At 39.1% G+C, this 13,244-nt stretch overlaps 1 protein-coding gene across 4 annotated transcripts in view; it reads left to right on the forward strand.

Moving 5' to 3' along the window:
- The window catches only part of Exoc2 (exocyst complex component 2), a 177,499-nt gene that overhangs the window by 53,172 nt on the left and 111,083 nt on the right, over positions 1–13,244 (forward strand). For all 4 annotated transcript variants that reach the window (XM_028881075.1, XM_037205846.1, XM_028881104.1 and 1 more), the window contains one exon: positions 484–608. In XM_028881075.1, coding sequence (XP_028736908.1) covers positions 484–608 — 125 coding nt within the window. The remainder of the gene's footprint in view (positions 1–483; positions 609–13,244) is intronic.

Genomic DNA, 13,244 nt, shown 5'->3' on the forward strand with positions numbered 1-13,244 from the left:
CTTGTTTAAATTGTGAGTTGCCCACAGGCTTAAGGTAATTTTGTCATTAAGGACAGAGGACTGTGTATTGAGGGTGAGATGAGCATTGTGCTAAGTGTTCCAGAATACTTGCATGAGTGAGTGGAGAAATCTACCTTTGAACAACTGCCCATTTGAACTGCTAAGTGGGCCAGCTGAGTCTCCTGTCAGTAATAGATACTCAGAACCTCTATCGGTCCAAATCATATATATCTACATTTGTACTTACTTCTTAGGGGCCTGACATACTTGGAATTATCATCTGAAGCTATAAGACTTGTTTTATATCTGTCAGGCATCACAATAAATAAAAGGTTTAAATCTAGATAAGAATTTGTAAGATTTTTGTTTTTATGTGGTTATTAATGTATGTGCTTCACAGAACCTTTAGCATTCCTGTTGCTTTACATTTAATGGAATCTTGTCAGGAATCTCAGACAGTTAATTTCTTTTAATTGATTTCAGTTTTGAACAGCTCAAGATGGCAGTCACCAACCTCAAAAGGCAGGCCAATAAGAAGAGTGAGGGCAGTCTGGCCTATGTGAAGGGTGGCCTCAGTACCTTCTTTGAAGCTCAAGATGCTCTCTCAGGTAAGGCAACCCTGAGAACCATCTGCTGGGACTTCCACTGTGGAAACCCGACACTGTGCTCCCTCATGTTTATGGGGTGTGACATTCAGTCTGTATTTATAAAAGTAGAGGTTTAAAACGTTCCATAAATATTTGTTGCAGACTAAGCTGGAATCTCTTTGAAGGCAAATACTGTAAATATTTGTCTCAAAGGGTCTGTTCACCCATCTTACATGTGAAACAGGAGACTCCTATACTTCTCCATGATGCTCAGTCTTTGGGGCTGATAAGAAATTGAATCCCAATGGGCAAAATTCTAGAATTCTTAAAATCCTCTTACAGACATCACATCTTATTCATGTGCCTAATTCTAAAAATGTTCCCCATTATGTATTTCATTTGTGAAGGACTGATGATAATGTGGCATTATTTTTAGCCATTACCCCAGAGGCCCCCAACATACACAATCAACTGCCTGCTCTCTGACATCATTATTACAAGAAAGGAAAATTATACTATCAAGAGCTTTAGATATTGCACTGAAAGACACTGAGTAGGATTCTAAAAACTGCCTTTAGTTTTTTTGTATATAATGAGTTCATTTGTATATGGTGAGAATACAATATGTATTTTTACATATTATTAGTATATGTAAATAAACATGAATAAAATTTACCATAATTGCTCTTGAAAATGAAGGTCCCTATAACTAATTACTTATATGCTATTAATAATTCCTCTGTTCATTTATTTAGTTGTGTGTGTGTGTGTGTGTGTGTGTGTGCACCATATCACTTGTCCAGAGGTCAGAGAACAACTTGTGGAAGTCAGTTCTTCTTCCATCCTATTGTGCCTAGGGATGAAACCCAGGTTGTGAGGTTTGGTGGCAAGCACTTGTGCCCACTGAGCCATTTTACCCATCCGTAACTATCCATCTTTCTTCACTGCATATTAAAAGCCTGCACCTTCTTCAGAAAGACAGATTTCTAATACTTAACATGTATTAAGAACTCATTGTTTTTTAACAATCAAATAATTCTGTCCCTCTCTTGACTAAGTGTGTATCTTGTATCGCCCCTTCCTTGTAGGGGGAGGTAGGACTTTGTTTGGGTGACATGTGCATGCTGGGAGGGAGTAGAACAGGAGAGTCTCTTGAATGACCCATGGTGCCCTGTGATTACTGGTGTGCCATTGCTGTCTCTCTGCATTACCAGTAGTAGTTCTTATGGCAACAGAGAGACCTGAGCTTGTGTGAATAGTTTTGTGTTGTAAGGTACATACAGTATTTATCAGATGTTTACTCTAGAAGAATGTTGAGAGCTTCAGATTTAGCAAAGATCATACTGACTAACTGTTAGTAATTTAATGACTTATCATGGTCAATTTAAAAAAATTAGCAACATGCCATAAATTTGGCTTCTCTGTTTTTTTATAGAAAGAGAAAGCATATTGTTGAAAAACAGAAATAACTAACAAGAGTTACTTATTGGTGGAGGTAATCATACTAACATTGTGATGTATTTTCTTTTGGTCTATTTTTCTTTGCTAATGTTAAGTATATGTTAAAATGAGATCATACCATATATAGAGTTGTATGTACTAGAAAACTTTTATTTTTCATTAAGTTATTTTACCTGCTTATATTCATTGTGCAAAGTTGTGTGTGTGTGTGTGTGTGTGTGTGTGTGTGTGTGTGTGTGTGTGTGAGAGAGAGAGAGAGAGAGAGAGAGAGAGAGAGAGAGAGAGAGAGTGAGTGAGTGACAGGATCTGCTTATTTCACTTAATAAGATCTCCAGTATGTCTATTTTCTTGTAAAGACACAATTTTGTTCTTAACTGTAGCTGAAGAAAATTCTGTTGTTTATCTGTGTCTTATCATCTATCTAATTTACGTATCTTATCATCTATCTAATCTATCACATTTTCTTATCTTTGCATCTGTTGGTGGACACCTATGCCAATTTGATAACTTGGCTATTGTGAGTTACACTGCAGTAAACACGAATTTGCAGGTCATCTCTCTGGTATGCCGACTTAGATTCCTTTGGATATATTCCCAGAAGTGGTATATCTGGATTGTATGATAGCTCTATTTTTAATCTTTTGAGGAATCTTCATGACTGCACTGGTTTACATTCCCAGCAGTGTATGAGGGTTCTTTCTCCTGCCAAACCCTTGCCTCCTTGCCAGTACTGTTTGTTGTTTGTCTTTCTTAATGGCCACATTCTGATGAGTGAGGTGGAATCTCAGTGTAGTTTCCATTTGACTTTCTCTAAGGACTGAAGATGGTAGTCGTTTTCTCCTGTGTCTGTTGGGCCTTGACACTTCATCTTTTGAGAAATGCCCTCTCCTTTCCTTTTCTATTTATCAGAATTATATGGGGTTTGATATTTATTTTTTTAGTTCTTTATATATTCTAGATATCAATACCCTGTAAGATGAATAGTCAGCCAAGATTTTCTACATTCTATAGATTATTTTCTTTACGGTGCCAACGTTTGTAATTTCATGCAATCCCATTTGTCAAATCCTGGTTTTATTTTCCAAACAGTTTTAGTCATTTTTAGAAACTCCTTGCCAATTCTGTATTTTGAAGGGTTTTTCTCTTTTTCTTTGATCAATTTCACAACTTCAGGGCTTACATTAAGGTCTTGATCCTTTTTGTGCAGGGGTTTTTTGTTTTTGTTTTTTTTTTTTTTTGTTTTGTTTTTTTTTAAGCAGGTGAGAGATAGGGATGTAGTTTCTTTCTGTGTATATCCAACTTGTGGATATCATTTTCCCAGCACCATTTGTTGAAGAAGCTGTCTTTTCTCCAGTATATGTCTTTGACACATTAGTCAAAAATTAGATACCTGTAGCTGTGTGGATTTATTTTGGGGTCCATTAGTTTGTCTGTTTTTGTGCTGGCTGCATGCTGTCTTTCTTATCATGGCTTTACAACTTCAGCAATATGATACCTCCATTTCTTTTTTTGCTCAGGATTGCTTTGGCTACTCAAGAGTGTTTTGTGCTGCCCTATGAAACCTAGAATTATTTATTTGTGTAGAGAATGATAATCGAATTTTGATAGAGATTGCATTGACTGTGTAAATAACTTTCATTAACATAGCCTTTTTCATAGTACTGATACTGCCACTGTGTAAGCATGGGAGAGTCTTCCATTTTGTAATAGTCTCTTCACTTTTTTTCTCCCAGTGTTTTGAAGTTTTCACTGAAGAGCCCTTCTAGTTTTTTGGGATTATTCCTAGATTAGTTTCATTTTGTTCAGTTATGGGGCCATTGTGATTGGAATTCTCTTTTTCTGATTTCTATTTTGTCTAGTTCATTATTGGTGTATGTATACTAAAGTGACTGACTTTTGATATTGATTTTTATATCTTGCCACTTTGCTGAAAGGGTTTCTAGATCTAAGAGTTTTCTGATAGAGTCACATCTTTTAAATATAGGATCTTAACAACACACACATGCATGTCTGTTCATCCCAGAGAGGGAACCAATGACAGACCAAAGTAATGATTGCAACAAGTCAAACTTGGTGAACCATGAATTATTAATGAGTTTACTAACAGAAGTATGGATGAGGATTGCCTAGAGGAGCAGGGGTGACTCAAAAACCCAACTGCATCACCAAAAAGCCAATCCCAACATGGGTGACAACTCCCCAAAATACCTCCTTAGTGCCCTCTGCTCAGCTTGCAGGTAGCTGTACAGGTTGAAGAAACCCTCTCGCAGGAGCTTAGCTGATCAGTCTCTCCCAGCACTTATTAACTCTGTCCCTAAAGCCAAGCAGGGTTTTTTGAGAGACTCTTTCACATGTCCAGTTTTCCAGCTGTGACGTTTTTTGTTTGTTTTGCTTTTTGTCTTCTGAGTTTCATGAGCCTCCCTTTCTGTTCTGGAGAAAACATTCCTACAACAATTGCACACAGGGATAATTTAACTCCTTCCATTCCTATTTCTTTCCCCTTGATTTCTTGCTCCCCCGCCCCCAGCTAAGACTTCAAGCACTGTACTGAATAACAGTGGAGAGAACCAAACAGCCTATCCCAGCCCTGACTTTAGAGGAAATGCTTTCCACCTTTTCTTGTTTACCATAATATTGGCACAGCTTTGTTGGATATAATCTTTATTCTAGGGAATGTTTCTTCTATTTCTTTTTCTCTCCCCACCCCCTTATTGTAAAGTGACATTGAACTTTGTCAGAAGCCATTCTATGTTTATTTAGATGAACTTGTGATTTTTCTCCTTGAGTCTATTCATGTGCTGTACTACTTTTGTTTGAGAATTTCATAAGTGCATATAATATGTTTTGATTTAATCCACCTGCATTCTGTCCTTTCCAATTTCTCCCCTATTCCCTTTATCACTTTTCTTTCTCCAAACTCCGTGTGCTCTTTTTTAACTCCTTTAAATCAGTTAGTCTATTTGGTTCTACCTGTATGTTCACGGGTGGGTGAGGGGCATCTAATGGAGAATGAGCACTCAGGGCCTGCATCTCTGATCAGCACTACCTGCTGTAGTGGTTTGAGTGAAAAGTCTCCCACCGTCTCAGGCATTTGACCTAATTGGTGGTGCTGTTTGGGGATGCTCAGAAGGTGTGGCCTTGTTGGAGAAAGTGTGTCACTGGAGACAGGCTTTGAGGTTTCAGAGCTTTACACTATTCCCAGTGTGCTTTTTTGTTTTATACTTTTAGTTCAAGATGTGAGCGCTCAGCTTCCTTCTCTTGCAAACATGCCTTCACTCTGTCCTCATGGACTCCTAACCCTGTAGAACCATAAGCCCAAGTAAACCCTTTCTTTTATAACTTGCCTTTGTCATGGTGTTTTATTATAGCAGTAGAAAAGTCACTGATACACCCTTTCTTCCACAACATCTATCAATTACCAATAGCTCCTCAGATAGGGGTGGAGCTTCATGACCACTTTTCCATATCTATATTGGCTTGATATTGCATAGGTTTTGCTCATGCAATCCCAGCCCCTGTGAATTCATGTGTGCAACAGAGTTGTCATATCTCACAAATACTGGTTCACTGCAGATGTCTATTCCCTCTGGCTCTTACAATCTTTTTGTGCCTTCTTTGCAAAGATTCTTTAGCCTTGGGGGAAGGAGCTCTGATGCAGATGTCTAATTTAGAGTTGAGCAGTCCAGTCCCCTTGCTCATCGACCAATTGTAGGTCTCTATATTGAGAAGTGCACTAATCTATGTATATATAGATAAGAACTTAGGGGCAGGTTTTTATAATGGCCATTTTGCAGAATACTAGTACTTGGTTCTCCTCCACGGCCTGTGACATTGCCAGCCGTGGTGTTTTGCCCCACTTAACAGTCAGATAAGAGTTCTGGTGGAAAGTGGGTTGGTTGCTCCCATGACATTCATGCCACTATTGCACCAGTGGCCATATTCTGCCAGTTATTATGGCTCACAGAATTCACATCCAGGTAAGAATGTTGATGCGGTTTCTTCAACAAGCATGTATAGCACCTTCCAGCACTATGAAAGACAGCTAGATAGTAGAGACGATATTTCTAGGTTAGTACCAGCATGATTTTTCCATGTCTTTCCATCAGGTTCAGGAGGGAACCAAGAACAATGACAGTAGGAATGGTAATGAGAAAAAATATTTTGGAGGGGTTCTTTGGGACCCCATTGACCAACAACTTACGGAAGTGGACCAGACCCTGCACTCGGGTTTTTATTTGATAGTCTATGGCTTCTGGCATTGAGCCCTCCCCCCAACTATAGAGTAACACTCTATAGTTGTTACCTGTACATGTGTGCATGCATGCATGTGTGTGGATACACACATATGTATATGTATAGATGTATATGTTTTATGAAAGTTCTACAAGAATTAAGTTTCCATATTGCATTTTCAAAGGTCCTGTGTTAGTTATCTCTTCCCATGTCTTATGATGAAATCTTTGATCATTGAAATTGAGTTTTATTCAGAGGAGAGATAAGGATTTATTTACATTTTTCTACACATAGCTATCCATTTTAACCAGCACTATTTATTGAAGATGCTGTATTTTCTCCAGTGTGTATTTTTTGGCTTCTTTGTAAAAAATCAGGTATAGATACATAAACATATCCAGGTCCTCAGCTCAGTTCCATTGATCGGTGTTTCTATTTTCGGTCAGTACTATGCAATTTTTAATACTCCAGCTCCACAGTAGAGCTTAAAATGAAAGATGCTGATACCTCTTACAGTTCTTTTTATTGTTCAGGATTGTTTTGACTACTCTGAATTTGTGTTTGTTTCCATATAAAACTTAAGATCTTTTTCAATTTCTGTGAAGAATTGTGTTAGAGGATTGATAGGAATTTCATTGACTCTGTAGGTTCCTTTTGATAGGATGGCCATTTTCATAGGTCTTTCCATCTTTTACTATCTTCTTCAGTTTCTTTCTTCAGTGTCTTAAAGGGTTTATTATGTCTTTCAATGTCATTGGATTTATACCAAGATTCTGTTTGTTTTTTTGTTGTTATTTTTATTTTTTGTGACTATTATGAATGAGATTGTTTCTCTGATTTTTCATTGTGTTTGCTGTTAGTGTAACCAACCCCAATATACCAGAATTTCACAGTTACAAGTATTTTTCTATACTTGATTCATCAGTGCTTTTGAGATTGGTTAGTTTATATTTTATGATATATTTTAAAACCAATTTCAAGTAGCATGTTTTTTTTTCCTTTATGCCTTTGTGTAAGTCCCTTTCTTAAGACCATTTACATTTGTAACTATAATACTTCTATAACAACTAATAAAATTAGCGAGAATTCTTCTTCATTTTCAGCTCATCTCTTGAACTGGAATAGTTCCTCTTATTCCCTACCCTTTTAATTTTCGTGTCATTGAAGAAGCAAGGCCATTTGCCTGGTATGGTGCTCCACTCTGGGAACTCCACTGACTTACGCCCCATTCTGTCGTTTACTGTCACTGCATTTCTGGTCTCAATTTTAGTACCTTGGTCTGAGATCATGTTGTTCTTGTTACACCAGAGGGCTTCGTGTGTGGTGGGGCTGGTGATGGTGATGGTTAGGCTTCATCAGTCTCTCTCTCTCTCTCTCCCCCCTCTTTCCCCCCCCCCTCTCTCTCTCTCTCTCTCACACACACACACACACAGAGTTTCTGTTGTCTATATTTTATTTTATTTTTTAGTTTGACAAATACAGAATTTCCTAGAAAAAAAGATTTTTTTTTCAGTATTGCATTATAATTTTCAAATTACTTAAAATTTGGGTTATAGGCCTCGTCATGGTCTGTTTAGTTTATCTGTATATATTATTTTACTTTTTTCCTTTTTTAAAAAATAGTTTGTTTTTCTCATAAATATATTCTGATTACAGTTTTCCCTTCCTCTACTCCTTCCCACCCCCCTCCTATCTGGACCCACTCCCCTCCTTTCTCTCCTTAGAAAAGAACAGGCTTCTAAGAGATAACAACTAAATATGACAAAATAAAGTATAATGAGATAAAACAAAAACCATCACATTGAGACTGGACAAGGCAACCCAACAGAATCAAATGAGCCCCGAGAGCAGACAGAAGAATCAGAGACCCACTCGTTCACACACTCAGGAGTCCCACAAAAACACTAAGCTGAAAGCTATAATATATACATAGCGGACCTAATGCAGGCATGTTTCAGCCCTGTGCATACTGCCTCGGTCTCTGTGAGTTCATAGGAGCTTTGCTCAGGTGATTCAGAGGGCCTTGTTCTCCTGGTGTCCTCCATCCCCTCTGGCTCTTATACTCTTTCTACCTTCTCTTGCGGTTGTCTGAGCTTGGAGGTAGAGGGTAAAGGGGGATTTGATGTAGACATCCTATTTAGAGCTATGCATTCCAAGGATTCTCTCTGCATAATGTCTGGCTGCAGGTCTCTGCATCTGTTCCCATATGTTGCAGGAGGAAGCATTTCTGATGATGACTGAATAAGGCACTGATCTATGAGTATAGCAAAATATCATTCAGAGTCATTTTATTGCTACATTCTTTTAGTAGAACAGTAGTATTTGGTTTTACTATAGTTCCCTGGGCTATCTAATTTCAGATTCTCTATCACCCAACCAGTGTCTGATGTGTCCATCTCCTGGAGTGGGCTTTAAGTCAAATTAGATAGTTATTCTCACAAGCTTTGTGCCACTTTGTACTAGCATATCTTGTAGGCAGAACATAATTGTAAATCAGTCGGTTTGTAGCAGTATTGGTATTCACTTTTCTCCTTTGGTAGTATGCAGAGTATATAGGCAGATTTTTCTGTCCCTCCTTCTGGCTCCCAAATCACTCACTACACAGAGACTTTTTACTAATTATGAAAACTTGGCCAATAGCTTTGGCTTGTTTCTAACTCTTGTTACCCATTTCTATTAATTTGCTTTCTGCCTCATGGCTTTATTACCTTTACTTTGTACTGCCCATGATGTTTTCCTGCTCCTTCCATCTCTGGCTGGTGACTCTCCGTGTCTCTGCCCTTCTTCTTCTCAGCATCCTCTCTGCTCCCAAAATCTTGCCTAGCTATTGGCATACAGCTTTATATCAAACCAACCCGAGTGACAAATCTTCACAGTATACAAAAAAACCTTGTAGCAAAGATATTAGCATGTAGGGGTGAAGGCTCTTTGTAGATGCCAGCTTGACTTCTCTTTGTTCAGTGAGTTGTATAGTTGTTGGCCTCAGCAATTGGGTCCACTTTTCAATTTGTGGAGAGCAACCCATTGTCTTGGCAGCAGCCTGTGTTGTTTGGAGATTTCCACGGGATCCCTTTGGTCAGCAACTCAACTGAATGCAACCCAGTCCTGGTACTGGAAGCCTTGTTTTGTAACAAGAGATGGCCAGTTGGGACTCTATCTCTCTCATTATTAGGAGACCTCATTAGGATTTTGGAAATACATTTCATACATTTTGGGAAGTTTCCACTGCACTAGGTTTCCATACTGTCCCTCAAATGTCCCTTAATTCCAGCTGTCTTTTCCCACATTCCCTCCCTCAACCCTATCTCTCCTCCCCATCCGATCTTCTCATACCTGTCCCCCCTAGTCCATCTATAAAATCTATACTATGCTTCCTCCCAGGGAGATCCATGTGTCCTCCCAAGTCCCTTCCTCTGTACCTAACATCTCTGGGTCTATGGTGCTGTGGATATTGTTCTGTATAAATAAAATGCTGATTGGCCAGTAGCCAGGCAGGAAGTAAAAGCGGGACAAACAGAGCAGAGAATTCTGGGAACAGGAAGGCTGAGTCAGGAGATGCTGCCAGCCGCTGCCATGAGTACCAACATGTAAGCCATGAGTCATGTGGAAAGGTATAGATTTATAGAAGTGGGTTAATTTAAGATGGAAGAACTAGATAACAAGAAGCCTGCCACAGCCATACAGTTTGTAAGCAATATAAGTCTCTGTGTGTTTACTTGGTTGGGTCTGAGTGGCTGCAGGACTGGCTGGTGAGAGAGATTTGTCCTGACTGTGGGCCAGGCAGGACTGGAGAAAACTTCAGCTACATTATGGATTATAGGCTGCTTATCATTTATTTAATGGCTAATATCCACATATAAGTGAATACATACCACATTTTATATTTTTACATTAGTTCTCATATTGGTACCCCTTTTTTGGCCTCCTTTTAAAATATGTAATATTTGCTCTTAGACTAGTAGTTTGCATCAGTTTTGTCTTTAAAGTGTGTTTCTGACTAACTTTACTGTCAACAGAGTGTGATTTTTTTTTTTGTATATTCCAATTTTACATAACTGTATAAAAATAAGAGCAAGGAAAGGCCTGGGAATATATCACCTATTAGATAATTTCCCTAGACCCCTAGGTTCTGGGTTTTATGCTCACTATTACCCCACCCCACCCCCCATGAAAAGGAAGGAAGAAAGAGAGGAAGTGGGGAAGAAGTCAGTCTCTTTAGTATGACTGACTTGTTATCGATGCCCAGATTAATGACATCACTTAAATCCACATTATTTGTAATAAAACTGGCACATAAATCTCTCTCTTCAACTTAGTCACTTTTCTTTGTGCATAGAATTTAGGTAAATTTTTTTTGAAAATTTGATGTCTGTTTTCTTGATGCTAATATTACGATTATAGCAACTGCAAAGGTAAGGATAGTCTCTGGGTGACCTTCTGGCTTGGCCACTTGCAAGAGTATCTCACAGAGTTCATTTAGAGCTCTTATAGTCCTGCTAATCACTGGGGAAAGTGCAGTCTGGTTAGCTATGGGAGAGATTATGTGTTGAATGGAGTTTGGGGAACTTCTGTGGGTGGAGCTTTCTGTTCTACCTCCAGAGGATTCAGGGTTAGCCCTGGCTTCTGGTAACAGCCAATGATATCCGCAGAGGACTGCCAGCTGAGGAATCTACCTAAGCCACTGCACTGCAAGATAATTTTCCCAGGAGACATTGGTTCCAGTGATGGTGTTATTGAGAAGAAACCCTGAGCCAACATGGTTCTTTTATCTGTATATAAATTAGTTGTTCACCTCCACCAAAATAATTAAAAGATATTTGTGTAGCCTTGCATTAAAAAGGAGGAAGGCAGAAGGGAGACAAGATGGCATGTGCTTTACAGGACATACTAAAGTGTTTTGTTCCCGTTTGTTTATTCCAGTGCTTGCTAAACTTTGGAGGCTGCCAACCAGTGTCTTCAGTTCTCAAAAACAGTATTTTAGATGTCATAAATCATAGCTTTCAAATCTCAAAATAGCCGTAAACAAAAATGTAGTCTTGTCCTTCTGCACTTGGTAGGAGGTGCCCAGCCTGCTCAGCCCTTGTTCTTCTTTTTCTTACCGTGCTGTGTGTGGAGTTGGTCTTGAACTGGCTGTAAAAGGCAAGGCTTGCTGGAGGCGAGAGAGTGGGGAGCAAGACTGAAGACAGCTCTGCAGATTTTCTGCCGCTGCTCCGTGATGTCCTGAAATTGTAGGACTAGATAATGGGGCAGCGTGATAAACCAAAGCCCACTCCTCTCCAAGATGTCCTCGCCGGGTGGTTGTCATTGTCTTCCTTTCACTGTGTGGACTGTTGGAGAGCCAGCCCAAGTCTGCTTTCTCAGTCTGAATCTTTATTCCCTTTGCCTGATTGTTTCTCATGTATTAGTTTTATTGCCCCTGTGTATGCCCACCACTGATTTAGTCAGAACTTAACAAGTATTGTGTCTGACACCACCTTTCTTTACCATAGACTACAGAAAGCATTTCCAGTACCAGGCAACTCTTTTCCTGGTTTCCACTTTGCTGTTTCCTCCTACTCTTTGGAAGTCTTGATGCACCTGAGGGTCTCAGGCTGCCGTTCAGGCCAGCCCCTAGCGAGCCTCTAGCTTGAGAGATGCTTCTGCTGCATACATTGATCTGGGAGGCCCTTCTGAGGTCCTTGGCACCTTTGGCTCGACTCCTCCATTCCATCACCATTTCCCTGAATGCCCTTAGAGCTCATGCATTTAGATCTGTGCAGTCACTTGTTACAATGGCAAACCAAAACTGTGAGTGTTTTGCTTCTTTTAAGAACTATGGCCAAATTGAATGAATACTCTTAGCAGTACAGAAAAAGACCAAAGCAGGAGCCATACACAAGTGCATTGCGTGCATGTTGTAGCAACTCCAGGAAGCCTGAAGCAGAACTGGGATTTTGGCATTTACTACGGTTGGTGTATGTTGATGTAGAAAGGTGGGCAGCATGCTGTCCTAGGACTCAGTTATCCAAGTGAGTCAGTCTTACCTGTTGTCTTTATGTGGCAGCTGAGACTGTTTTATTATTTTTTATTTGCAATATAATTAGTGAGAAGAAAGATTCAGAGGTTGCATAGTCAATTTAAATGTAGCATATATGGTTTAACCACTGTGTGTGTTAGGTTTCTGTTACTGTAATGAAATATTTGTGATAATTGACTTATAAGAAAAAGGTTCATTTTGGCTCTTAGTTTCAGGAGTTGCCTAGGTTTGGGGGTAGGTGTGGCTTTGGTCCTCTAATGAGGCAACACATCATGGTGGGAGTGTATGGCAGAGCACACTGAACAGAAAGCTAAAAGGAGCCAGAGGCACGGACCCAAAGCAACAGCACCTCCTAGTACCACCATGTGCAGTCAAACCTTTCACATTCAACACCTAAACTATAGCACTGACAGAAGTTTTCTGTGATAGCTAATAGAAACTATATGTATAAAAGGCTTTTTAATGAATTTGAATTAACAATATAGTTAATTGTTCACCCTTCCTTTTTTTTTTTTTTTGTTTTTGTTTTTTGTTAAGTATAACTTTCAGAGTCTGGGACATTAACATGATGAAGCTACAGCCTAGCTATATAGGCCTGGAACTAACCATAGCTATCCTTTTAAGGTGGCTGTAAGGGAAAAAAAAGTGATGATGATAATGACTACAGGATAGAGGCTGTAACATCTTTGCTCCGTGGTTGCTTATGGAAATAGTTTGATTGTTTCTGGTCTGGCTTTAATGTTCTTTCTTAAAGAAGGCTAGCAGCAAGCATGGTGTCTAGAGCAGATATATGTATATATATATATATATATATATATATATATATATATATATATATATATATAATCTCCTTACCTAGCAGTGCATTCTTATCAATCCTGACATCCTGACACAGACACACACATACTCCGTTCTTGCTGACTCATTTAACAATGACATCTATGTAA

The sequence above is a fragment of the Peromyscus leucopus genome, chromosome 5 (genome assembly GCF_004664715.2).
Source record: "Peromyscus leucopus breed LL Stock chromosome 5, UCI_PerLeu_2.1, whole genome shotgun sequence".
Lineage (NCBI taxonomy): Eukaryota > Metazoa > Chordata > Mammalia > Rodentia > Cricetidae > Peromyscus > Peromyscus leucopus.